Source organism: Citrus clementina, unplaced genomic scaffold (genome assembly GCF_000493195.1).
Source record: "Citrus clementina cultivar Clemenules unplaced genomic scaffold, Citrus_clementina_v1.0 scaffold_9, whole genome shotgun sequence".
Classification (NCBI taxonomy): domain Eukaryota; kingdom Viridiplantae; phylum Streptophyta; class Magnoliopsida; order Sapindales; family Rutaceae; genus Citrus; species Citrus x clementina.
The window spans coordinates 1,989,583-2,014,311 of NW_006261964.1; the positions used below are offsets into that span (position 1 = coordinate 1,989,583).

Below are 24,729 nucleotides of genomic sequence, written 5' to 3' on the forward strand. Positions count from 1 at the left end.
CTCAACAAGAATGTTCACAATTGTTAGCCCAAGGTTTAATTGAGCCCACAAATTCTCAATGGGCTTGCCAAGCCTTTTATGTTGAAAAACATTCTGAAATTGTCCGAGGAAAGAAACGCCTAGTCATTGATTATCAGCCCCTAAACATATTTTTACAAGATGACAAGTTTCCATTACCCCGCAGACAAAGCATGTTTACTTTTCTCAAAAATGCCCAGATCTTTTCCAAATTCGATTTAAAATCAGGTTTCTGGCAATTAGGCATTGAACCCTCTGACCGTTCCAAAACTGCCTTTTGTATCCCCAATGCCCATTTCCAATGGACAGTTCGGCCTTTCGGTCTCAAAACAGCCCCGTCCATTTTCCAAAAATCCATGGTCAAAATCTTTGAGCCTATCCTGCATCATGCATTAATTTACATTGATGATATCTTGCTTTTTTCAGGATCCCACGATGAACATCGCCAGCTGTTAACTCAGTTCTATGATATTGTTCAACATCATGGAATTATGCTATCAGCCAAGAAAAGCACCATTGCTACTGACCAAATTGAATTCCTTGGTATGGTCATCACAGATGGTCATTACCAGCCTGGAAAACACATTGCCCAAGAGTTGCTTCACTTTCCAGATCAGCAACTTTCCAAAAGACAAGTCCAACAGTTTCTCGGCATCATCAATTACATCCGTGATTTTATTCCACATGTGGACCACCACACTCATCATCTTTCGGCTTTATTAAAAAAGAAGCCCCCCGATTGGAATGCTGACCACACCACTGCTGTCACTACTCTCAAACAGATCGCGCAAAATCCGCCTCCTTTAAAGTTGATCACAGATGGCAAACGCATCCAACAAACTGACGCAAGTAATGAATCATGGGGTGCCATCCTCCTCGAAGAACTTAATAATAAGGATCACTTTATTACTCATGCTAGCGGCCACTTTTCTGACACTCAGAAGCACTACCATAGTGTGTTCAAAGAAATCCTCGCCGTAAAAAATGGCATCAAAAAATTTGAGTATCATTTGATTGGACACCACTTTCTCATCCGAATGGACAGCTCAGCCTTTCCCAATATTCTCAATTTCAAAGGTAAAACTGTTCCTGAGAAAATGTTACTCAGATTAAAGGATTGGTTTTCCAAATATGATTTTTCGGTTAAGCATATAAAGGGGTCCTAGAACCTCATCCCTGATATGCTATCCAGACTTTCAAAACCAGAAAAACTTCTCACCCTGTTCTCCACCACATATCACTTTCCGATAATCTCCATGGCTACATCCCTTCCCTCCGAAGCTCTCACCATAAAAACTTTTCCCTTCAACAAAATCTTCTCTTCTGTTTTTGATATCCAAGAATTTGCAAGAAAAGCTCTTTTTCGGTTCTTCATGAAAGCCTATCTTGTCACAGACCCTTTCCCTTTCTCCTCTTTCCACCTAGAGAATATGTTTTCTACAGGTTTAACCCTTGATCCATCCAGAGACACCACTGAAGACGTGTTATGGTACATCTGGTGCCTAACAGTCCTTTATGCAACCAAGTTGATCCTCTCAGTTACTCCCACACTGGAACATCTCCTTCATCCCGACAATGCTACCTCCCTTACCTGGACGCTCCTTGAATGGTTCTCCCCAATACCATGGTGGAGAAAGAAGCTTCAACAGCTCTCAGAAATTCACAACCTTGATCGTATGCCTACCTCTGAAGCAAAATTATGGACAACAGTTTTCATCATTCACAGGCCCTACTTCCAACATCCAGCCACCAACCTCTTCTGGACTCAAGATCAAGCATATGAATGGTTCACTGCACCACATATAGCTATCATTGACAATGATCTTCAAGATGTTCTGCATAATTACCTTTGTCAACTAAACCACAAACATCCCCCACTAAAAAATATCTCACACACCTCCTTAGGACCCCAACATGAAATCCTTATGATCCCGACTCCTTCAGCCACCTCTAAACCTAAGTCCACAGGAATTGTCATTAAGGAAGAACGTCCAGACTACACTGACTTCCTCTACCAAGACTCTCAGGACCCTTGGGAAGACTTCCTTCCTCTCAGCCAACACCTTCACCAATTCCCCCAACCTACACTGGATGAACCTGACCCTTCTGCTCCAGGACCATCACACCGACCTTCCAATACCCCAGTTCGACCCTCTCAAGCCGACAAAGCCACCCAAACTTCCCCAAAATATACTCCAAAGGGTACTCCGAGGGAATACAATTGCCCTCATCCCCCATGCCGTGGTCCCTCCTGCAAACATCCCAAGCTCAAGCTCTCCAAATTTTTTTTCCAAAAGCACTCTGGTGACACGGACCCCGATGCGACAGAAAGCTCCTCTGAAGATGACTACATAAATCTCTCCTCTCCATAAAAGTAGTTTGTCTTCTTATGCTTTACTTTATGTTTTGTCTTATGTAATCATTACAGCTTGCTTTTACTTTAAGCTTTTGCTTTTGCTTTTGTCAAAAGTTATGCTTTAATTATTAAAGCATCTTTTGTCCTTTTGTAATAATTAAAGGTGTGTCATGATGTATATTTACTTTTACTTTTGTAAAAGATAGGAATCTTATCCTATCTTCCTGAGTTTTCTCCTATATAAGGAGTTCTCTCTTCTCTTGTAAAATATAGAAGTTTGAAAGAAATAAACTCGTGTGTTTTTCTCCATGACTCCCTAAACCCCTCTTCTCTCTCTCCAAATGAAGTTTTAGAAATGGAAAAAAGAATAAAGAATTAAATCTGTTCATTTTGAAAACCTAAGGAAGTATGCTCTGCACTTGCCTTTTCTAAGGATCCTGTGCATCAGAAAACTTTTGATCATTTCTTATCTGGTTTGGTACCCTGTTTTAGACTAAAGGAAAGTCTGTTTTGGGTTGTATAACCCGAGAAAAATGTTTTAAAAGTTTTGCGAAAGTATATCGGCTGGAAACCCGAGCTTGCGGACTACTGGTCCTAAGAACAGTCTTAACTGTTGTAGTTCTGGTATAACAACGCCACGTACTTCACCATAACTGGTATCAAATTTTAAGACGTAAATTAATGTTTTTACATTTTTTGAGAGTAAATTAAAGATAATCATACTAGATGGGAGTAATTCGATATTTATCCTAAAAGATATTCACTTTCCTTACGTAGGTTTTTCAATGACAATTAAATAAGTTAGACTTGGATTAATTGAGGGTAAAATAATACTCATCCTATGTTTGGGGTCAAAAGTTAGATTAGGATATAAATAAGCCCCTAATTAGTAATATCAACAATGTGAAAATCTGTAACCCAGGGACCCTTGGGATAAAAAAATTGAAGCTAAAAGTTATCCTAGAATATATCAAGTACAAGAGTCTGTTCTTTTTCTTTTTTCTGTGTGCTGCTTTCTGGTACCTAAGTTACAATAAACGTATCTTACGTTTTTTGTCTTTTTCTTCTTTAGCTAATTTCTTATGAGTCCCTTTATTTTTGATTTTTATAGTTGTGGATGTATTTGACTTCTTCCATCCCTTCTACACCTATTTCTCATTCTTTCTAAATTTTTATTTATTTCTTTAAATAACATTAAATGGTTATCGAATTCATATAAATCTATAATTTCATAATAGATTTCTGGTCCTAAATTTATTATTCCTATTCTTTCTTGTTCTAGCAATTCTATTTTCTGAGTTATTAGGTTTATATATGTATTTAGTATGTTTTCCCATCCTAAAATCATATGATCTATACAATCTGCTAATTCATGTATCATATTAAATGCATGTTGATTATGATTCATAATGCTTCCTTCTTATACCAATGTATTAAAAATTTTATAAACTCATCTATAAATTTCATTTTCTTTTCTATTAAAATTTCTCCTCCTAATGTGTCTATATTTCTTTCTCTAAGTTCCTCTGTAAGTTCGAGTTCTATATTTCTTATGTTATTTTTATCAGTTTTCAAACCTATTATAAGATTTTTTATTTCTTCTTTATTATATACTTTTAATGTATATAAACTGTTAACTATTGCTTGTACTGGGTCCATTTATTTTAGAATAAAATGTATCTTATTATTTAAAATTTAAACAAAATTATGTGGCTCTGATACCATTTTTGTGTCGGGGCACTTATGATGTAAACAAAAATAACAAATGTAAACAAAAATAAAAAATGTAAAAATAAGCTAATCAAATTAAACAAGATAATTATTTATGCTATTATTTTAACAAATATTAGCCACTATTATAACGTATATCTAGTATACCTTGTATTATTGTTATTCCTTAAATATATGGCTATAACCTGTTCTTCTCCAATTATTCTATGTATATCATCCGGTAGAGTATAAAAATCATAGTAATTATGGTTAGTTTCCAAAATATATGTAGGATTAGTATCCAAATTTGAAATTTCTAAATTATGTGTATAGTTTTCTGGGTAGTAGAAAACTTCTATTTTTATGAAGTATATATAATATCTGGTTTCTTTATAAGTATCTATGTTCATTACTTTCCTTGATTATAGGTACGTGGCTTGTTATCCCAAAGTATAGAGGATACTAACGCCCATTCGGGATCGTCTATCCAATTTACGTCATGGGTTGCTTGCCTTTATACCTTTTAATCATTATATGTGTCAAATTCTTATATTTCAAGATCTTCATTATCAGAATTTTCTATATAATATATATTTGATGGTCCAATTTCTCTACTTTCGTTTTCTATATATGCTAAAGCTATGTCAATTCCTTGTTCTACTGTTAACATAATTATATTATGTTTCAAATTATCTATTTCGATATGGTTTATAATTTTCCGTTTTATTTCCTTTGGTAAGTCAACAACATATACTGCTTGTAGATCTTCGATTCTAACAAGCTCTTCTTTGCTCAAAAGATAGGAACTTTGTTTAAAAGATCCTAAATTAAAATCTATTATCATCATATAATCATTATATGTTATCCTAGTTGTCGAATTTATTATATGTTCTTTAGAATTTCCTAACAATAGGTTATTCATGTTTAAAGATTAGCTCTTCTTCCATAATCTCCTCATCATCAATCATCAACAAACTTCCACCAAAGATAAGGTTAGAGAATTATTACCTAGCTTATTCTTGTTTCCTCGCCTTCCAATCCTTTTCCAGTGACCTGCAGCCTGTTTGTCCTTATTCCCTCAACGGCCTCCTTGCCTCAACGGGATCAGCGGACTCGATCGGCCTTACTGTATGGATCTTTGATCTTTAGGCTTAGAAATGTTGAAATAAGTTTAGGTTTCTCTTTCCTTTCTATGGGGTTATTTGTTTTTTGATTAGTGATGTCTTGATTTAGGAATTAGAGCCGGGGAGTTGTTTAGCTATCCATTAGAACTTAAGAAGATAATTGTGTTATGGCTGAATGATAAGCTCTTAGAGCTTATTGATTTTATTTATATCCGAAGTTACTTCGGGTTTATGATTACATTTTTGCCCTTGTATTATTGGGCTTTTACATTATTGTTACATTTTTGTCCTTATATTATTGGGCTTTTACATAGGTTGTAACTTTGTCACTTGCCAGCTAGTTGTAACTTTTCTTTTCCAAGCTTTATGTCACGCCTTATCTTGTCAAGCATCTTTATCTCATCTTGTCTTGTTGTAGCTTTATTCTTGTCCACCACAGCTTTATCTTATCTTGCTTTATGTTGTCGGCCACAGCTTTGTCTATCATTGCTTTATGTTGTCGGCCACAGCTTGTCTATCATTGCTTTATGTCCATGAGTTGGTAAGCCTGCTCCATGGTTTTACTGCTACTGGGGAAACACATAGTACTTATTTCATTGATGAAGTCTAGTAACAGATTTGAAGGTGTATGGCCATCCTCAGAAGTTATAAGGATGTAATTCTGAAATTTAATAATAGTTCTGAAATTTCTCTTATACAAATCCTTAGCTATGCTCCATATGGCTTTTATTCCTCTGGCTCTTCGTGTTCTGATCCAAGATTCGTTTATGTGAGGAACATTTGTATATTCTGTTCCTACTTCGACTTTGAAATTTTTTGTAATATGGCCTACAGAAATCATATAGAAAGTCTGGTATTCTACATTCTGATAGTATTCTGGGCTTATGGTGTAAAATTTCAGGTATATGGGTCTTTTTTGGGCAAACCTTGAGACTTCTTTTATTAATAAATCATCAAGGTTGGCTATTTCTCGAAGGTCTATATCGGGATATACTAAGTCTAAATAGCCATAATTTGCTATTTTCCCAACAAGGAGTGGGTCTGCTCCTTTTGTAACAATCATTCTGGGGTACATATTTTTTCCAGGTGCCTTGAAAATTGTACCATTATGAGAACAAGTGGAATATACCTATGTAGAGAATTGTTTATACTATTCTTCTTTTGGATTTAGGGGTTTCTTCTCTTCTTCTATGTAAGGATTGTTTATTTGAATAAACTTTTTTGGAGGGTCTGATTTTGGTGACTCAACTTCTATGGATATGGTTTTATTTGGAACTGGGTCAGAGATTGGTTTATCTTCCCTGAAGGGTCCACTATTGCTTCCTATATTTGGGTTTATTTCTATTGGGCTCGTGTTTATAGAGAACACTTTTGTTAAGTCGTTTATGTATGACTCTAACAAATTTACTCCTTTCTCATGAGCCTCAGAAGCCTCTTTTATGTAGCGTATTGCATCAATTATGTCAGATGCTTCAGTCTTGAGTCTTTGTATCTCGGCTTCTATTTTTCCGATAATTCTATTTGCTTCGGAATTCATTCTCCAAATTCTATGTTCCTGCTTAAAAAGTCTGCAAGAAAATTGTTAGTCCCTTTTATATGTACTATCTTAAAATTGTAATAGGACAGATAAACTTGCCATCTATGTAATCTTCTATACTGAGGTTCATTTGGTAAAATTCTATTAATAAGAGAGCTTACTTGAGAATTATCTGTTTCTACAATAAATTATTTTTGAAGTAAGAATAATGAGAATTTTTTAATTCCTTTGTATATTGCAAGGAGTTCTTTTTCATGTACTGGATAATTGATTTGTGCCTGATTAAATGTTCCACTTGTATATCGACAAATTTCATTTATATCAGTTTTCAGAATTACTCCCCAATATAAATCTGATGCATCTGTTTGGATTATTAATTTATCTTTTTCATTTGGTAATCTTAATGCTGGGAGGTTTTTACATTCTTGTTTTATATTTTTTACTGTTTTTGTATATTCTTCACTCCATCCTCTAGTATTATTTTTTCTTAGTAATTTCTGAAGTATATTTCTCTTTTTTGCTAGATCTTTTATAAATCCTTCAGCATAATTTAAACAGCCTAAAATTTTTTGTATTTGTTGTTTATTTTCTAATTTATTTGGAAATTCGATTATTTTTCTTCCTATATGGTTCTGAAGTCTAATACCTTGTTTGTCGAGTATCATTCCTAAAAATTCTATTTTCTTATGTTCTATAATTGCTTTCTTACTAGATAATACTATAGCTTCCTTAATACATGTATTAACAAATTCCTTTAAATGATGTCTATGTTCCTCCACTGTTTCTGATGCTATTAATATATCATCAACATATACTATAATATAGTTATAATTTCTAAATATTTTATCCATTCTACTCTGAAAAATTTGAGGGCCATTCTTTAGTCCAAAAGGCATTACTAACCATTCATAATGTCCTTGTGGGGTGCTAAAAGCTGTGTAAGGAATACTATTTTCTTCCATCTTTATTTGCCAAAATCCTGATTTACAGTCTAATTTTGAATAATAGGTCTTATTTTTCACAAGATTTATCAATACTTCTTTATTAGGGAGAAAATATCCATTAAATTTTGTATATTTATTTAGTTCTTTATAATTTATTACCATTCTTGCTTTTCCTCTAACTTGTTCTGCTCTTTTCCTAACCATAAATGCTGGACTGTTATGTGGGCTATTGCTACTTCTAATGAATTTTAGATTTAATAGTTCTTTTATTTGGATTTTGAATTCTTCCCTATCTTCTGCTGTATACATCATGGGTTTTAATCTTATGATTCTCTCTTCAATTAATTCTATTTTTGCTTTAGGATGATCTGGTTTCCATAATGCTAACATGTTTTCTTTATAAACTTGTTCAAGTTGTGACTTTATTGTCTCTAGTTGTATATTGTAACTCTGACTTTTTTGTATTAAATAATATTTTTCATAAATGTATTTATCACCACGCTGGGCTGGCTGAACTCTGTAAGGTCGGAATTCACGAGGGATTCGTAAAATATGATTACAAGGGGTTTTTAAGGTGATCATGTATGTAGTCTGCTGGTAATATTGAAATTGTTGTAGAAAGTCATTACCTAAAAGTATATCACAATCTAGATTATTATATTGAAAGATTTGGTTAATACTAATTATTTTACTGCCTAATAATATTTCAAAGTTTAATATGGATTGATTTACTTGTTGTTTATCGCCGGTAATTCCTACAATTTTTAATTTTTCATTTGATTCCCATCTATTAGATAAAAAAGATTTCATAATAGTTATTTCACTACCTGTGTCAATTAAAGCACAAGTATCTATGTCTTTTTCTGGTATATATATTTGTATATAAACAGACATATGGTATTTTACATAAGCTTGTTTCAACATAAGCTTGTTTCAACATGTGTCGCAAACGATTCTTTGACCTTGTATAAGGAAAGTTATTTTATTTGGTTCAATTTTGTAATACTCTAAATCACTTAAAAAACTATTTCCTAGTACTATATGTTTTTCTGGATCTGTAGTCATAAATGAATCTATATAACAAGGTACTATTTTTCTAAGTCCTTCTATTATTACAGGGACTTTGACTTCTTGTTTACAAATATGTTTATTACCATTAAAATCAGTATATTTATAAGGAATTTTTTTTTCTTTTACTAAAAGTCCTTTATTTTTAGTGTGGTTCATATAATTATGGTTGGTACTAGTATCTATCAATATAGGTACTTTTGTTGTATAGTCTATTCCATTAAAGTATTGTCCTAGTATTTTTATTACATTATTTGTAGGTATGGATTTAACTAACTGTTTATCAGTACTTAATCTTCTAGATGAACTTCCTCTTATTAGAGTTCTTCCTGCAAAACTTATGGGAATTATAGAGTTTTCATTATTATTATCTAAAAATGGTTTTCTATCATCTATTTTTAATTTATAATTAATGGGATTTTGGTAATCTTGAATTACAGGTTCTATAAATGTTGCTATATCTTCACAATCCTTATTTATTTCTATATAAGGTTTATTTCCATATATTTCTCCATAATTCGAATTACAAAAACTATATAAAGCTGAATAGTGTATTGTCATTATTCTATTTCCTTATTTCATTAGATTTTTCTTTAGTAATTTAAAATGTAAACTTAATGTTTCGTCTATATTTTTATCTTTTATATGTACACAGTATCTAGGGTGGCATGTAAATAATAATTTAGTATAACATAAATTCCCTTCTATTGTCCCTAAATGTCCTATACCAGGGTCTGTAAATCTTTGGTCATGTAATGATAGAACTATGTGGCTATCTATTCCTTCTTTGAAAAGAGATTTTATTAAGATTTGGATTTCTGCCAAATATACATATTGAATTTTTTCTTTGATTGATTCACTTTTTATTTTTCTTAATGCCAAGTCTATAGACCTTTTATTAAGTAAACTAAATCTAATATTTCCTTCAGCTTGTGTAATTGTTACTGCTTTTTCTTGTTCATAATATTCATGTAATATAATTCTTTTTCTTTTAAATAGATCTCTAAACCTATGTAGTATTCCATATTCTGGTTTTTCCATATTTAATTATAAAAGTTTATTATATTTTTCTTTATTAAAAGTGGCTACAAGACTATATCCACTTTTATTTTCTTCTTTTTCTATTTCTTCTACTTTTTCATTTTCCATTATTTCTTTTTTATTCGGATTCATCTTCTGATTTTTCTACCATATAAACTTCTTCTCCATCATATTCCGAGAGATTACTTATTTCTTCTAAATCACTTTCTATATTTTTAAAATCTTCTTTTAAAAGCCTAACTTTTTTTTTTGTACAATCTGTACTGATGTGTCCCATTTCTCCACAATTCCAATATTTACATTTGGATTTATCTAATATTTTTCTTTGGCTTTTATATTTCCTTTTATAATATTTCCTTCTTGCTTTTTTATATTTTTTCTTAAATTTATTATATTTCTTATATCTTTTTTTTTTTGGTAAGATTTTCTGTGTCTTTTATGAGGTGTATAACATCCCCACTGAGTAGGCATTTCTGTTTTTTCACAACATATTTTCGTAATATTTTTACTCTTTTTTATTAGATTTCTTTGAATACATATTTCACTTAATCTTGTATTTAAAAACCTTATTCTAGATCCTAATGTGTCTGAAAGTCTATTTTCATTATTACTAGTATATTTTTCATATTCATTAGTAAAATATCCATTCCAAGGGTAAGGAAGTTTTGAATAGTATAAATTTTTATAAATATTTTGGTCTTCATGACTCATAAATTGGGTATAATAATATTTAGAAAATTCACAAGTATATTCTTTTAAAAAACACATATTACAAATTGTTAAATTTATCAATTTCATTCTTGCTTCTAATTTATCACGTTTTGATTCATTTTCTGAGTTTAGTAACCAATCTTCCCCTAAAAATTCACTAGCAATATATTCGATTATTCTTTCAATTCCTAATCCTTTATTTTTTCCTAATGCTATCTTAGTTGAATCCTTTATTAATTTTTGTGTATCCTCACTTAATCATTTCCACCAATTAAATACATTTCCTGTGAAGCTTGCTATTAAAATATCAGCAAATATATTTATTTTTTCTTCTTCTGTTTCCACATTCCAATCTTCTCTTGATCCATTAAACAGAAAAAATAATTTCATTTGCATTTCCCATTCTACTAAGGCCTTTCGGGGATCTGTTTTGTAGTCTAAATCTATAAATGTGCCTGCATTGCTTATTGGTATTAAATGGTCATTATTAGGTTGGTATTCTTTTTTCCATTGGTTATTTTTGATAGGTGGATAATATTCAAAAAATGGTCTATTTTTCTTTTTATTTGTTTCATACCTATGGCTTGGTTCTGCTACATTAGGTTTCATTTCTGGTCCTCCAATAACATTCATTTTTATATAATATTCTCTTTCAAATTCTTCCAAATGACTTAGATTTATATCACTAAATTTTTCTGTTAATTCTTCTAGTGTTTCATCCATTAATCTGTATCGCTAGGTGATGTTTCTTTTATTTCTAATTTTTCTTTACCTTTTTCTTTAGTTTTTAATTCTGCTTTCAGTTTTTCTGTTTCTTCTAATATTTTTGGGTATTGAGTCTTTATGAACCAGTCATCATAACTACCTGGTTGAGGTTTTTGTATGGGCTCTTTAAAGCTTGTCCCAATTATTCCAGATTTTAGTATTTCAAATTTTTCTATTCTTTTATTTTTCTTATGACTTATTTGGATTACAGATAATTCTATTTTTATTTTTCCTATTTCTTGTTTAATTTCTTTTATTTCTTCTTTAAGATTTAAAAGTATTTCTTTTAATTCAAATAGTGTAGTTTCCATAAAAATTAGGGGTATCTATTGATATTGTTTCTTTTGAATGTATGTTACGTTCATCGTAACACAGAGTTAGCCTTTCTTTTAATCTCTCTCTCGGTCTCTTTTTTCCTCTCTGTGTGGCCGCAGCAAAGTTCCTGACTGTTTTCTCCTCACAAGCTTGAACTCCGGATTGTTCAAGTTGGATTTCTTTTAGCGAAATCATATTCAATTTTATCATAATCTAACCCATTTCATCTTATCACATGTTATCCTATCCCATCATATCCAGTATTCCATACCCAGCGGGCCATAAGGATATACCGTTTCTTCCGTATTTTAGAGGGAGATTTTCATTCTTCTGCAGCCCCTTATAAACGGTTACACTGTCCTTAAAAATAGTAAAAATCAAGTACTAAAGAAAGAAATCAAAGCACCATATTAGTAAAAGGTAAAAACTTATTCATCTTGTTGTTCAGGCCTTCTTAATGTGTGATAAGTGATGCATGTATCGATGCAAAACGTATACATTGTTAGTGCACTGGGACTGATTACTTCTCCCCCTTTGCAGGTCAGGTGGGGTCTTCAAATTCAGGTAGAATCACTGGACATGCGAGTTCGTTTAGTGACTCTGAGGTGCGTTAAGTTGGCATTCATATATATAACTTGATATCAAGGCTGTCGTGGTGTTTTTGTTTGTCGCATACAAGCTGGAAACTCTGAGCCAAAGGAACTTGAGAAAATGAAAAAGAAAAAGAATAAAAACAAAAAAAAATTAAAAAAAAGGCAAAAAGCAACAGGTTCTGTCCATTGATGGTCTTTATATTCACTTATTTTGTTTTTTTGGAGCGCTGGCTGATTACGTCTTTTCTGCTGCAGGTGGTGAATCTGCTCTGTCGAAAAGTCCCAAAAAGAAGTTAAAATTGTGATGGTTTTAATATCGAACCGCATGAAAAACCTGTTTTAACGGATTAAAACCCTGAATGTACTGGAGAAGAAGCAGGAAAGCAGAACACGGAGGAATGGTGTAGCAATGACAATAGGCTTTTGGTTATATCGGTCGCTCGCTGTATACCGAATTAGTCATTGTAGCTTTTGATCATTTGCAGTGACGCGTTTGGTCAATTGTGTAGCAAAATTAGTTGATGGGTCATTCATTATCCACCTTTTGTTGTCAAGTCACTAAAATTTATCCTGCAATACCCTTGACTGGAAGGGGGAAAAAAGAAAAAAAGAGTTAGACGTGCGTGATTTCTTGTTGATATCGATGGTTGCAGCCCTATGATTTTATAGCCCGTATACTCTGCATATAATGAGGAATATAAGTAGTAACCAATTGAAGACAAAATGCTACAAATTATTCATCACATAGTTTGATTCAGAAGCCGAAAGAAGCCATGTCAATTTCTCCAATTTTCCTTCTTCAGATCTGGAAGGTTTCTCGGATACTGAATTACTGATAATGAGTACTGGAATTTTATTTGACGTATGAAAAAAATAATTATTGAGATAAAAAAAAGTGTATGGACACAAACGTACACAGGCACGATATGAGGCGACAAAATTCATGCGTTGCAGATTTTACATACAAGATACTTCAGAGTATTTAGCCTTATGCTAATGCTATGTAGATGTAGGTATCAATGCCAATATTTGGTTTCTGATTATTCCCATGCATTTCTGTATCTCCGCATAAACTGGAAGGTTCTGTGAACAACATGGCTGCAAACTCGTGACTGCAGAATCTAGAACCAGAGCAACATCTGCCGGAGGAAAATCTCGTTCTGTACATCTCTGCATATGGGATTATGAGAATTATCAGGGGTCAGGGATTTACATAGTTTTGAATATAAGCCACATTAATGTGTGTCGAGTTCATAACAATCCAAATAAGATTACATTAGAATCCTAAAATTTACCTGAATCATGAACAAGGCCGCTACACAGTGTGCAATTAGTTCCAAGGGAATGTGGGCAGAATTTTCATCAGATGAATTGTTCAATGTAGAATCAGGCGCACGACTATTTGCCAATAGATTTGTTGTATGTGTCTCCAGCTGCTGATCCTGAGAATTACGAGAGCTGTGAACTAAATCTGCAGAGGTAGATGACCTAATTGATGGCATGCCTGAATCATTTCCTGCAAGCTTATTGTTAACATAATCCATAGCCTCCTCAATCCTCTCAATTCCATTTCCTTCTTTCTCCAATGACGATAATGCCTGCAATAGTGAGTTTAGTCTTAAAATATTAATAAATGCACTGCATTATTAATTAATTAAATCTATACATGCCAAAATTACAACCCATTGTTCAAAAGACTGGATGTTGAAACATCTTTCCTCAAAATGGCTAAATCAAGTCCTAACCAAATACTACAACAGCCCCACTCCCCACGGAAAACCAGAAAAAAAAAACAGAACATTTCTTTGGCCATCAAGGTCAATATTAGTATAGTCTGCACACTGATGGGTTGAGCATTTGGAATACAACTGAGGGAAGATCCACACCAAACAAAGGTTGTAGGAGATGTGATTTTTTCACTGTAAATTCTTCAATTTGAGAAGTAAAATATTTCAATTTAGAGGAAGTTAAAAGAAATGGAAAGATTATAATCCTCATCTCTATACAATTTTGTAAGTATTGCAGGATACCTGCAAAGAGCAGAACAGGACAGGACAAAAAATAATTTGTTGGCCTTGCTTACCTGAACAGCCACATCAACCATTTTCTGGGCTTTACTTCTTGAACTTTCAACCACTTCAACCACATGAGGTCCAGATTCTGGGGTTTGGTATGCAGAATGATCGAAAGAATTTGGGAGGCCGCCACCAAGGTTACCTAATCCAGACATGGGTTTTAACCCTGTGAGACAAGTGTTCCCTTGGTATGTGTTGCGTTGCCTCAAACAGAAAAGAGCAGAAGCAACCTGCACAAGAAAGACCAATCAAGTCAAGCAATTGAAAAATTATCAGATCATAATGGTGCAAAATAAAGGAGAAGGGAGCAAAGCTGTAATGTGCCACAAAGAACTCATGCCTGCTCATTAATGTCGTTTAGCTGCAATAGTATTGCAGCATAGTGCTTCTTAAAAAGTTCCGAATCCTTAAAAGAGTTGTCTCCATCTTTTTGATTTTCCAAAATTTCATCATTCATGCACCTCAACTCAGACACAATTGCCTCCTAGAAGTTATAACACGAGCCATCAGCTCTTTCCCAAATATAAATGCCAACAGCAGAACTTAGATTAATTTCGTCATGCGGCTTTAGATGAAAAAGATTCAGAATAATTTCTTAATGCAGCTTTGGATGAAAAAGTTTCATGATAGTAGAAAAAAATGATAAAAAGAAGTGCAGTGATAAAAACATCGAAGAGAACTGTACTTAAAGGTGCAACCTTAAGTACCAATATGCCAGGATATAAAGTTATAAACTCATAACAAAAGAGAGACATTTCATTGAACTACTTGCATAAAAACAAATGAAAAGGAAAATTCATCAGCAGAGAACATCTACAATTGATGCACTATTGGCTAACAAGATGTAAAACCTTTTTGTCCAGCGCATGTCTCAAGTGGGAAAGAGCTAGTACATCTTCTTCCTTCGCTTGTCCAGTAGACCCCACATGAACTTCTGAGTCAGTATATGAAACCCCCTGCTCAAAACAGTTTCCTCCTCAATAAGATAACCATTATTCTGTTTCCGGAAAATTCCTCAAATATTTAATAACAGGAATAAGATTATGGTTCTTCTGAAAGAAGAAAAAAAGGGGGAAAAAATTTTGGTGCAGTGGGGGCGATACGGCTCTATATAACAAGATATGAGAGAAGAACATCATTGCAGGTGGAATACACAGTTGAGATCATGTTTCACTTAGTTAAGTCTAGAAGAACAATCAGTAGAATATAGCAGTTTTATATTAAAAGATTCACACGAAGCAATTGAAGCACACTTTTGTTCCTTAAAGTTAACATTTTGTAATAAGAAAAACGCCAGCAAATCACAAGATCAATGGTTTGGGATTTAGTCAATTTAATAGGCATATAACAAAAATCTCATTACCTTATGTTGCTGTAATAAATTGTTGATGGGATAATTGGTTGAAGGGGAGATATGAGAGGGAGCATAGGCAGTCTCAAGGTTCTCACAAGGGGTAAATTTCATGTACCCTTCAATATCCCTTTCTCTTGGCTGCCCATTCATTTGGAGCTCGGTGAAATTATCCATAAATTTACCAAAAGCTACATTTGGCCTTGTAAGAGATGCAGGCATATTCTCCAACGGATTTAAAGGCAGACAATCAATATCCTGCCACGGAAAAGGTCCATAATAATTGAAAAAAAAAAAAGGGAAACAGGAAAAAAAGTAAAATAAGGATTAGTAATAGATATCTCAAACAAAATGAATTGTTACATTAGTAAGTTAGCAAAACACCGTTCATGGGTATTACAATTCAGATACTTTGCTAGTTTTCTGGCAGAAAGTGATGAACAATTGACATTGTCAGCATCCAGAACCAAGTATTTGACATATAAATTAGCAATAATGGTAAATAATTTTTTGAAGTATTAGAGGTTTGGGGGAACTAGGAAGGTGTTTTAACATAAACTTGCCTTTTTTTTTGGAACTGTCATCGTCAATTCTAATCTTATTCTCACTCAGATCAGCAAACACTGTTGTATTCATTTATTTGGATTTGCTCTATTCTCTTACTGGAAGCCCTCTTGAGTTCTTAAGTTTTAGAGAATGTAGCAGTCATCTCACACATTTATGATGAGGATGCTCTAACTTAATTAGAGAACTTTAAGAGTAGACCTCCCAGCTCATAAAGCTCTCCAACAACAGCATGAATTAATACAAGGATAACTGAAAGGAGCAATTCACTACAGGCAAACACTGTCTAGTATTTATTGAGTAAACTGTATCAAAGAAAAACCACCAGAAACTTTGAGTACCATCTTTGCCATCACAGGACAAGAGAATCCACTATGCCAATTGTTTTGAGTTAAAAGATTCATAGTTATCAAATAACAGAACAAAGATTCCAAAAGATTTTTGATTAAATAAAATGAATAAATAAGATGTTGATAGATATGCAATAAAATGACTTACTTGGACAAACTCAATCCCTAGTTCACGCTTGTCAAATTGAACCCTGTACCTACTATGTTCAACTGTGAGTACACTTCCATCGCAAATCTCTCTTGTCCTAGGATGAACAGCAATAATACGTTGCCCAACATACAAAGGTCGAGCTAAATCAGTTGGAAGTCCTTCCTTAGTACCAGACCGGAGTTCAGAATAATGATTTCTGACAGATTCCCTGTATTGATTAAGCTTCTCTTTTTCTTCCTTCAAAAACTGCTCAGAAAACCTCCGTGGTCTGCCTAGGGAACTGTGAAAATCAGACAGTTACTTTAGCCAAAAATTATGAAAAATGTGGGCAAAAGTGTAGCATGACCGCAGATAATATAAGCAGTTAAAAGTAAAATACCTCCTAATGACACCCCATTCAACACGTGTTAATCTTGGTACGTGACTCAACCCTACGTGATCCAAGTACTCCACAAACTCCCTTTTAGCAAACCATGGGTAATCAATTGTACTGTAGAACCACTCACAAACACACCACACTCGTACTTGGTACCAAGATAGGCAATTAGAAAGCTGTTCCTGTAATTATACATTCACCTAAAATGAATTACATGTTCAAGTAACTTAGAGAAATCTGAAATTATAAACCATATATAACCTTCTGTTTGATTGCTCTATCAAAGAATGAGGAGTTGGTTCTATTGTGGTCATTTAAAATATCCTCAGAAGACATTTTATCTCTCTCTATCAAGAGTTTTCGCCTGTTCATCTTACGCCTGCTCCTGACTTTGGTGGGTAAATTGACCTGGTTTGCAGTTCGAACAAGTGCAGTTGATGAAGCAGAATTGTTCCCTTCCTTTTCATGATCAGTACTTGAAGTATGTTCCGGAGGTTTCACCAATTTTCCATGTTTTGATTGTGAAGCACTAAGCGAGCGTTTACCTTTACTTATAAACTTCTTCAACTCCTCTGTAGCCTACAAAAAGAGACAGAGATGTGTGTACTAAGGGAACAAAAAATAAGAGAGATAGAATAAGAAGAAGAACCAGAAGGAAAACAAGAGATGGTAAGATAAATTCATCTTACCACGAATGTCCTGGAAACAAAAACCCACCACACAATAGAAAGAAAGTAAACTTTATAAATAACATTAGGCAGATAAAAGTCAATAAGAATTCAACATAATAGGGGTTACTGAAAAGGAACAAAGTGCAAGATGTGCATAATCTTTAAAACCCAGAACTTCCCAGTTTGCATACAGTCATGAACCACAGGACAGATCAGAATGAATAGATCGGTATAAAGGAAAAAGTAAGGAGTTAGTCAGACTTACATCCATCCTTAGTTTGATTGGCAAAAACTTTTGCCTCTTTGTCCGGTTTCCAGAATTTGTCAAATGATTTCCCTCCTCTGATTCTGGAATAACACTAACATCATCAGTACAATCTTTTCCCAGTTTAGATGTTTTAATAGCAGTGTCTTTAACCCCAGTACTTGAACGATTCCCCTTCAGTTTAGACTCATTAACTGCTTCAGGCTTTTCTTCCTTTAACTGCAAGGATAATTCTAAGACAGACAGAAGATTGGATCTTGGTTATGTCTAAGAAAATGGTAATAACAGTAATAAAATCCACAATTTAAACTGAAATTTGAAAATAGCTAAAAGTACATGGCAGTAGAACAAAGTAATGTAAGGACCACTTAAGAGTATAGATAACTCACCAGTATCAGCTGTTGTTTCTGGCATCATCAAGGACAGATCTGCTAAAGTTTGCAAGGCATCAAATTCTGAGCTCTCATCTACAGTCAAATAAAAATTGTCATGAAGAGATGAACACATGCTCCAACAGAATACAGACCCTATGTCAAAGTTGAAGCTCAGTGCATTAATACTATTAGAACAGAACAAAATAAAAATTGTCATGAAGTTGAATGCTAGTTAATCAATTAACAACTTCTCAACTTACATAAATAAAAACCAATGGAAAAAGAACAGAAACTTGATCACTTCAGACAAACAATCAAGTTAGCAGAAGTTTAAACCATCATGAGCTCATGGGAGATGCATAATGAATTTAGGTTAAAATTTCACTGACGAGCTTTATAAGAATTCATTCAGCTCACAAAATTCAAGGACTCAGGGAACCATCAGGACTGATATCATTTCCACCTCATCCAAATAATATACAAAAGGACAATAACTTTCAAGCATAAAATGGATGGATAAAGTAACCTCACCTCCGTCTTTCTCTAGAATAACCACTAGACCCATGACAGAAAATAGACAGATAAGTTTGCTGTTCTAGTTACTAAAACAAATCTTGCAACTCCATAAAACAAAACAAGCTTCCGTCTAGCCAATAGGCAAAGGCAGACAGCAAGAATAAAGCATTCAGAAAAAGGGGAAAGAAATAAGAAAGTTAAAGCATTCATATAGAACTTATTGGAGGAATCAAAAGCGTACAATATTTTAAGCATAGATCGAAGGACAAGGGAAGAGAATATAACCAAATGTGATCATTGACGTACCTCTTTTGAACAGAACCTTTTTACTCCTCTTCTTGGAACCCTTGGAATAGGATGTTGAATTTTTTTCATCTGCAATCTCCATCGCAAATTTTCCCTTCGTAACAACCATGTCCTGTCCTTCCTCTGTCCCACTACAAGCTTCCTTTATGTCATCCAAATGATTGCTTACACTTTCTTCTTGTTTTAGTTTCTTGCTGTGGTATCTCTTTCCTTTTTGCTGAATTTCAATTGTATCAGCAGTTTCTGCATCCATCAAATAAATTTTGTCTCGAGAATAATATCCATTATCAGCATCTGTACTTCCTAAGCTTAATTCACGACCATCCTCATCCATTTCACTACCATGAGGCTTGGAGCTGTTCATTTCTGATACATCACACTATATACCATAATAAAAATTAATATAACACATCCAAACAATACCAAAAAGAGCATCAGAGATCATGAAATAAAGAGAAAATTACCGTCCTTGAACCTTTTTGAACAGGTGATGGCTTTCCCCTTTTTCTTTTTGGTGTTTGGGAAACTAGCAGAGAACCTCCTCTTTGTGAAGCCTCTGTCAATGCTAGTGCTATCTCATGAGTAACATCATCGTCAATACTACCCAACCTTGGCTTCAATCCTTGTTTAATTGGGGAAATATACTTTTCTGTATTATCTTTGTCATAAGAATATGAGACGGGAACACGAGGAGTCCTTTTTGCAACAGCACGAGGTCTACTTCCTATAACAGATTAGAGAATAAGCAGAAAATCAGGCATCAATAACACTACAATAATTGATAATTTGGTGAAAAGTAACCATCTGCCTTCCAAAGACATGAAGAAAAACAGTTAAAATAAGTCAAAAGCTCAAAATGATAAAGATGACTCCCATGTCAAAGTCTTCAAATTTTTTTCATATAAGATCTATATCATTACTAGCAAGCTCCTTAAGATTATGAATCTGCTAAAAGTTTAAAGCATATGAAATAGAGAGATATAAAACACCACCAGAGCGCCTCTTCTTCAACAATGACAGGCAGCCATAATTTGGTGCAGCTGACTGAAAGTTTAGAAGATCGGGAGATGGACCATCTGATCCTTTAGGGGGTGGATTTTGAAATTTTCCACCAGCACACTTCTGAGATTTTTGAGATGATCCTGTTGCCTCGTCACTTTCTTGTTCACCATCACTCCCTGCCTGCCAGGCAATAATCTATTAACTGTAATTCCACACAAACCATCCTCACAAGAAGCATCACGCTCAATTGCTATAGATAAATAACATTAGTTATAACTTATGTATCACATGCTCTGTTAAATATCAGGGCACTTGATTTAAGAAGGCAAGGGCCACCAATAATCACAAAATCACTTGAACACGTTTTAAACATTGATCAGTATTTGACTTGGAAATAGAAATAGGTCAGACATTTACAGGAAAAGTAACTTCAAACTAAGAAAAAACAAAGACAACCAATCTTAATATGCACAAATTTCAGTAACCAACTTTGAGAACCATACATCAACATTCCTAAACTAAGATCCATAGAAAAGTCTACATTCCCATCAAAGATTAAATCGCAATCTCACCAGAATGCCATAGTGATCAGTCATCATTGCTATTAGTCCAACCACAGAAGCAGTGCCCTCTGGAAGAGATAAGTAAGCCTGCACTTCAAACAAAAGCTATGGTGAAAATCATCCTCCTTATTTTGTTACATCATTTGCAAGCTGTCAAAGTATTGAGATTTTATTGGTCATATGAATGAATTAAAACATCAGGTGTAATGACGACAGAATGGCTCTTGAAATATTTGATACCTGCTTTACCACCTCTTTAATTTAATCCATATGAACAGGAATAGTTTGTAAAGACATCTAAGTCAACCGAAACTGATGAAGTGGCTTTGAGCTTGATTAAACTCAAAGCAGCAAAACCTAGTAAAGTTTTGACTGTGAGAACTGATTCAGATCAGATGAACTTTCAGTGAACTTCCTTCCTTTTTCCAAGAAGGATTAGCAAGGGTGATGAGACCAAACATTCCTTGTATCTTCCTAAACAATCATCTGTATATCGTTAAACTGAATTATCTCTACCTTTTAGCCTAACTAAAAATACAGACAACAACTAGCCTGCAGGAATACGGACACAAAGTTTAAAATGGCATAAGCAATACCCCGTAGTGCACATTCAATAGCACCAGCAAAAGAAGCAACACAATGCAGGAAGTTAAATGTTTAAATGTTAAGAAGGAAAGAGATAAACTCTTTACAAGATAAACATCAAAGGAAAAGAAGTAGAAGCTTTGCAAATTAAGGAAATCAAGATCAGTTACAGCATATTTGAGATAGTTGGTGGTTGTGCGTACCCTATTCATAGTGAAAAGGGCTTCTACCATTTCCGCTGTTCTATTACGCACTGCAGCAGCTATCTATGCATCCAAATGAGACAAAAACTTGAAGAAGTTGTTATAATAATAATGCACTGCTCAATAGCAAAAATAGACTTAACCAATTGCACGGTCATGTAAAGTTATTAAGTTCATACATGAACTTTGGCTGGCCACCCATTTTTGAATTATGGGCAAGATAGGAAGTAAAAAAATTGATTCGGGCTTTGCCCACCCCTCTACCTTTTTTTTTGTTTAAAAAAAAAAAAATTTGTCACAAGTTTTTTCCAAGAAAATTAATTCTAATTCTTAGTAATGGTAGTTCCCAATATAAACTCATATTTACTATTGGGAGTAGGATTAGTCAAAGTAATAGTCCACCATTTGACATAAGGTCAGAGCATCATACTTGAGAAGTTGGAACGAACCTTCTTCCAATCTTTCCCATATTTACGATATGCTTCATAGAAACGTTCAAGCTCTTCTTTGCTCCATTGTGGCCCTAACATGTCAGACAGCTTCCTCTTCTGAATAATATAAAAATGGTTATAGAAATAAGAAACGAACCACAACAAAAATTTTCACAAGAAAACTGTCATTGGTTCCAAATAAAGATTCCTACAAAAGATTTCTGTTTGCAGTTGCACGAACTGTTCGAATCTTAACAATTCCTGTTTTAAATCATAAAGGTGAAATTTTACTCTTGGTTGATAATTCCCCTATTAGGCACCTAGGTAGCTACTTCTCTGCTACCGCAGATGTCACGTTAAGTATTAAAAAATCCTAAGAAACATAAAATTCATTCTTTCTTGCCTTTTCTCTTCTCACATTTAATTAATTAGAAATGATGTAGATAATACTAACCACCTCTTTAGCTTGAAAAGAGGAACTTCCAAAAATCATGAAACTAATGTCCATTTGAAATTGATGATGAATATAAAAGAAAGATTTTTTTGTTTAAATTTTAGGGGATATTAACCAAACTACTAGAGGAAGAAAAAAAACATTCCTAAAATCTTGAGCAACACGAGAAATAGACCCAAAAAAAAAAATAGAACATTATTATCCATTCAATATGTAGAAACAAGAATGTATACTGTCAAAATATAACAAGCCAAAAAGCTGAGATATCACATTATTGCTTAAAGCATGAAAATAAATGGAACTTAATTTACTTGGCACATAGGAATTAAACAATGCAAAATAATGTACAACTCCATATATTGGGACACATGTTGAACAAATTTATCCTTTGAACAAGGCAAGAACTCACCCGCTTCCCGCTTCTGTCCGCATTTTCTGCCTTTTTCTTGGAAGCAACCTCACTAGTATAAGCAACCCGCTTATTCACACTTTTAGATCTTCTTGTTGGGGCCATAAGTAACTTACTCAAGCCTGATACCCAGCAAATTAAAGACAACAAATTCATAGTCAAATTTGTATTGTCCAGGAAAGTAGATCGAACAAAGATACCATACAGCCTCAACAATGTCACACACACAGCAAACACTTGTCAATTGCAATAAATTAATCATAATATCATATTCAGCTCATAAACTATAGAATGTAATGCATGTCGAATAAAAAAAAAATCAATTAATCCACTGCAATATCTAACAATCTACAGAATTTCACACTGTCACATGCTTAATATGCCAACAACTAAAATGAAATCCCATTGTTCACTGACATGCTACTAAGAAAATGTTTGGTTCCCGTGAAACCGAGCAGGAAAATCAAAGAAAATCAGAATTTCAAATTTATAAATTTAAACGTTTCTAAACTGTGAAACAACTTTACAGTTACAAATTTGACAATTAATGAAACCTAATAGAGACCAAAAGCAAAGGATCTGAAGCGAATAACGGAAAAAACGAACGTAATTTGAACTCACTTGCCGATCAAGACGATGCGGATTGATGAAGCATTTGTCAGCGAAGAAGAAGTACGAATCGAGCAAAGACGCTAAAGCAGTGAAATAAAGATTAGGAGAAGATTTTGTTAATTGTTAAATGATAATTGATAACGATGATTGGATTATGTGGAAGGAAAATGGAGAAGGAAAATTTCGGGGCAATAACCGCGAAAACTTTAAAATAAAAAAAAAAATCAGCCCAAAGAGGTGTGTTTTATTTAAGTTTTTGTTTTTTAAAATTTGATTATCGGTTTTGTTGTTATTGTTGTGAGGGTGTAAGTGGGGTCCGTGCTATGGGTGTATTTTCTAACCGTACGCGTGGTGTTGATGTTTCAATCAAAACCGTTGGATTTGTTTAGAAAATGATTAATTGTTTCCTGCGAGGCAATGTGTTGACTTTCTTGCCGCTTTGACATTGAGGATTTATTTTGATTAGATTTTATTTTTGTTTGTCTTATCAATAACAAAATTTTCATTATTTTATTGTCTAAATAAAAGTAAGTAATTAAATTTAAAAAATTAATTAATATTCACCTGTCGCTGTTACTTGGATTTTATTTATATTTGTTGGTTATTGTTCATATATTAATCAATTTTAGTATTATAAGTGAAATGTTTTACCATCTAACACAAACAACTTTAATTATTGGATCACTCATACACGACAATTATTCACTCTTCTAATGAATTACTCGGTTACCATTTTCGAAAGTTTTTCTCTACTGAGCAAAGAATTTTTTATATCATTTTTTTTAATATTTATGGGTTAAGAATAGTGACCTTCACTTACTGTGTAATGACGAAATTCTCCTTAGATGTATGCTTTGACTTGCCGTTGACTTAAGTAACTAGTTTATATATTTTAAAAAAATGTATTCTTCCCTCCTTTGCAATGACCTATTTTATTTTTACTATTTAAATAATAGTTCATTCCATTTCTACTTTTTAAATAATAGTCTAAATTACCTTTTATTAATTTACCGTTAGTATACTAAATAATTCATTGAAGGCAAAATATAACTTTTAAATAATGATATATAAACTATTTTAAAATAAAACTCTAAAAGATAATAAAAAAAATTTCTTTATGCATAAATTTAAAATTTAAAGATAACTTAATAAATAAATAGTAATAACACTAGATAATATGTAAAATATATATTTAGGACAAAATATAAAAAATGATCTCATAGACACTAATGTGATTTTTTTAATCCTTTAGTTTGTCCTTAATTTTAACATGGTCAAGATAAATAATC

General features: G+C 33.3%; 1 protein-coding gene across 6 annotated transcripts; it reads right to left on the reverse strand.

The window, feature by feature from the left end:
• Window positions 1-13,111: 13,111 nt before the first annotated feature.
• On the reverse strand, window positions 13,112-23,678 carry LOC18032538 (protein ALWAYS EARLY 3). Of its 6 annotated transcripts, none has more exons than XM_024189980.1 (19): window positions 23,454-23,678; window positions 22,829-22,950; window positions 21,984-22,082; window positions 21,535-21,597; window positions 20,756-20,833; window positions 20,174-20,363; window positions 19,646-19,905; window positions 19,182-19,560; window positions 18,375-18,452; window positions 17,986-18,218; window positions 17,311-17,628; window positions 17,053-17,231; window positions 16,671-16,953; window positions 15,621-15,866; window positions 15,109-15,213; window positions 14,598-14,741; window positions 14,266-14,487; window positions 13,478-13,780; window positions 13,112-13,352 (listed from the first exon to the last, which is right to left on the reverse strand). In XM_024189980.1, exons 2-19 carry the CDS (start codon window positions 22,931-22,933, stop codon window positions 13,182-13,184), a joined length of 3,456 nt encoding a protein of 1,151 aa, XP_024045748.1. In that variant the 5' UTR covers window positions 22,934-22,950; window positions 23,454-23,678; the 3' UTR covers window positions 13,112-13,181. The 6 variants fall into 6 exon arrangements, with proteins under 6 accessions (XP_024045748.1, XP_006419626.1, XP_024045754.1 ...); XM_006419563.2 differs by having other exon boundaries at window positions 23,450-23,678; XM_024189986.1 differs by lacking the exon at window positions 21,535-21,597 and having other exon boundaries at window positions 23,450-23,678.
• Between the last annotated feature and the right edge of the window lie 1,051 nt (window positions 23,679-24,729).

Excerpts from the sequence above, each read along its gene's own strand:
- LOC18032538 (XM_024189980.1), bottom strand. The coding sequence starts at position 22,933 with ATGGCCCCAACAAGAAGATCTAAAAGTGTGAATAAGCGGGTTGCTTAT. Across the intron at positions 17,232-17,310 it reads ATAGAGCAATCAAACAGAAG|GAACAGCTTTCTAATTGCCT; the intron begins GTTATATATGGT and ends GTATAATTACAG. Across the intron at positions 14,488-14,597 it reads TAAACGACATTAATGAGCAG|GTTGCTTCTGCTCTTTTCTG; the intron begins GCATGAGTTCTT and ends TTTCTTGTGCAG.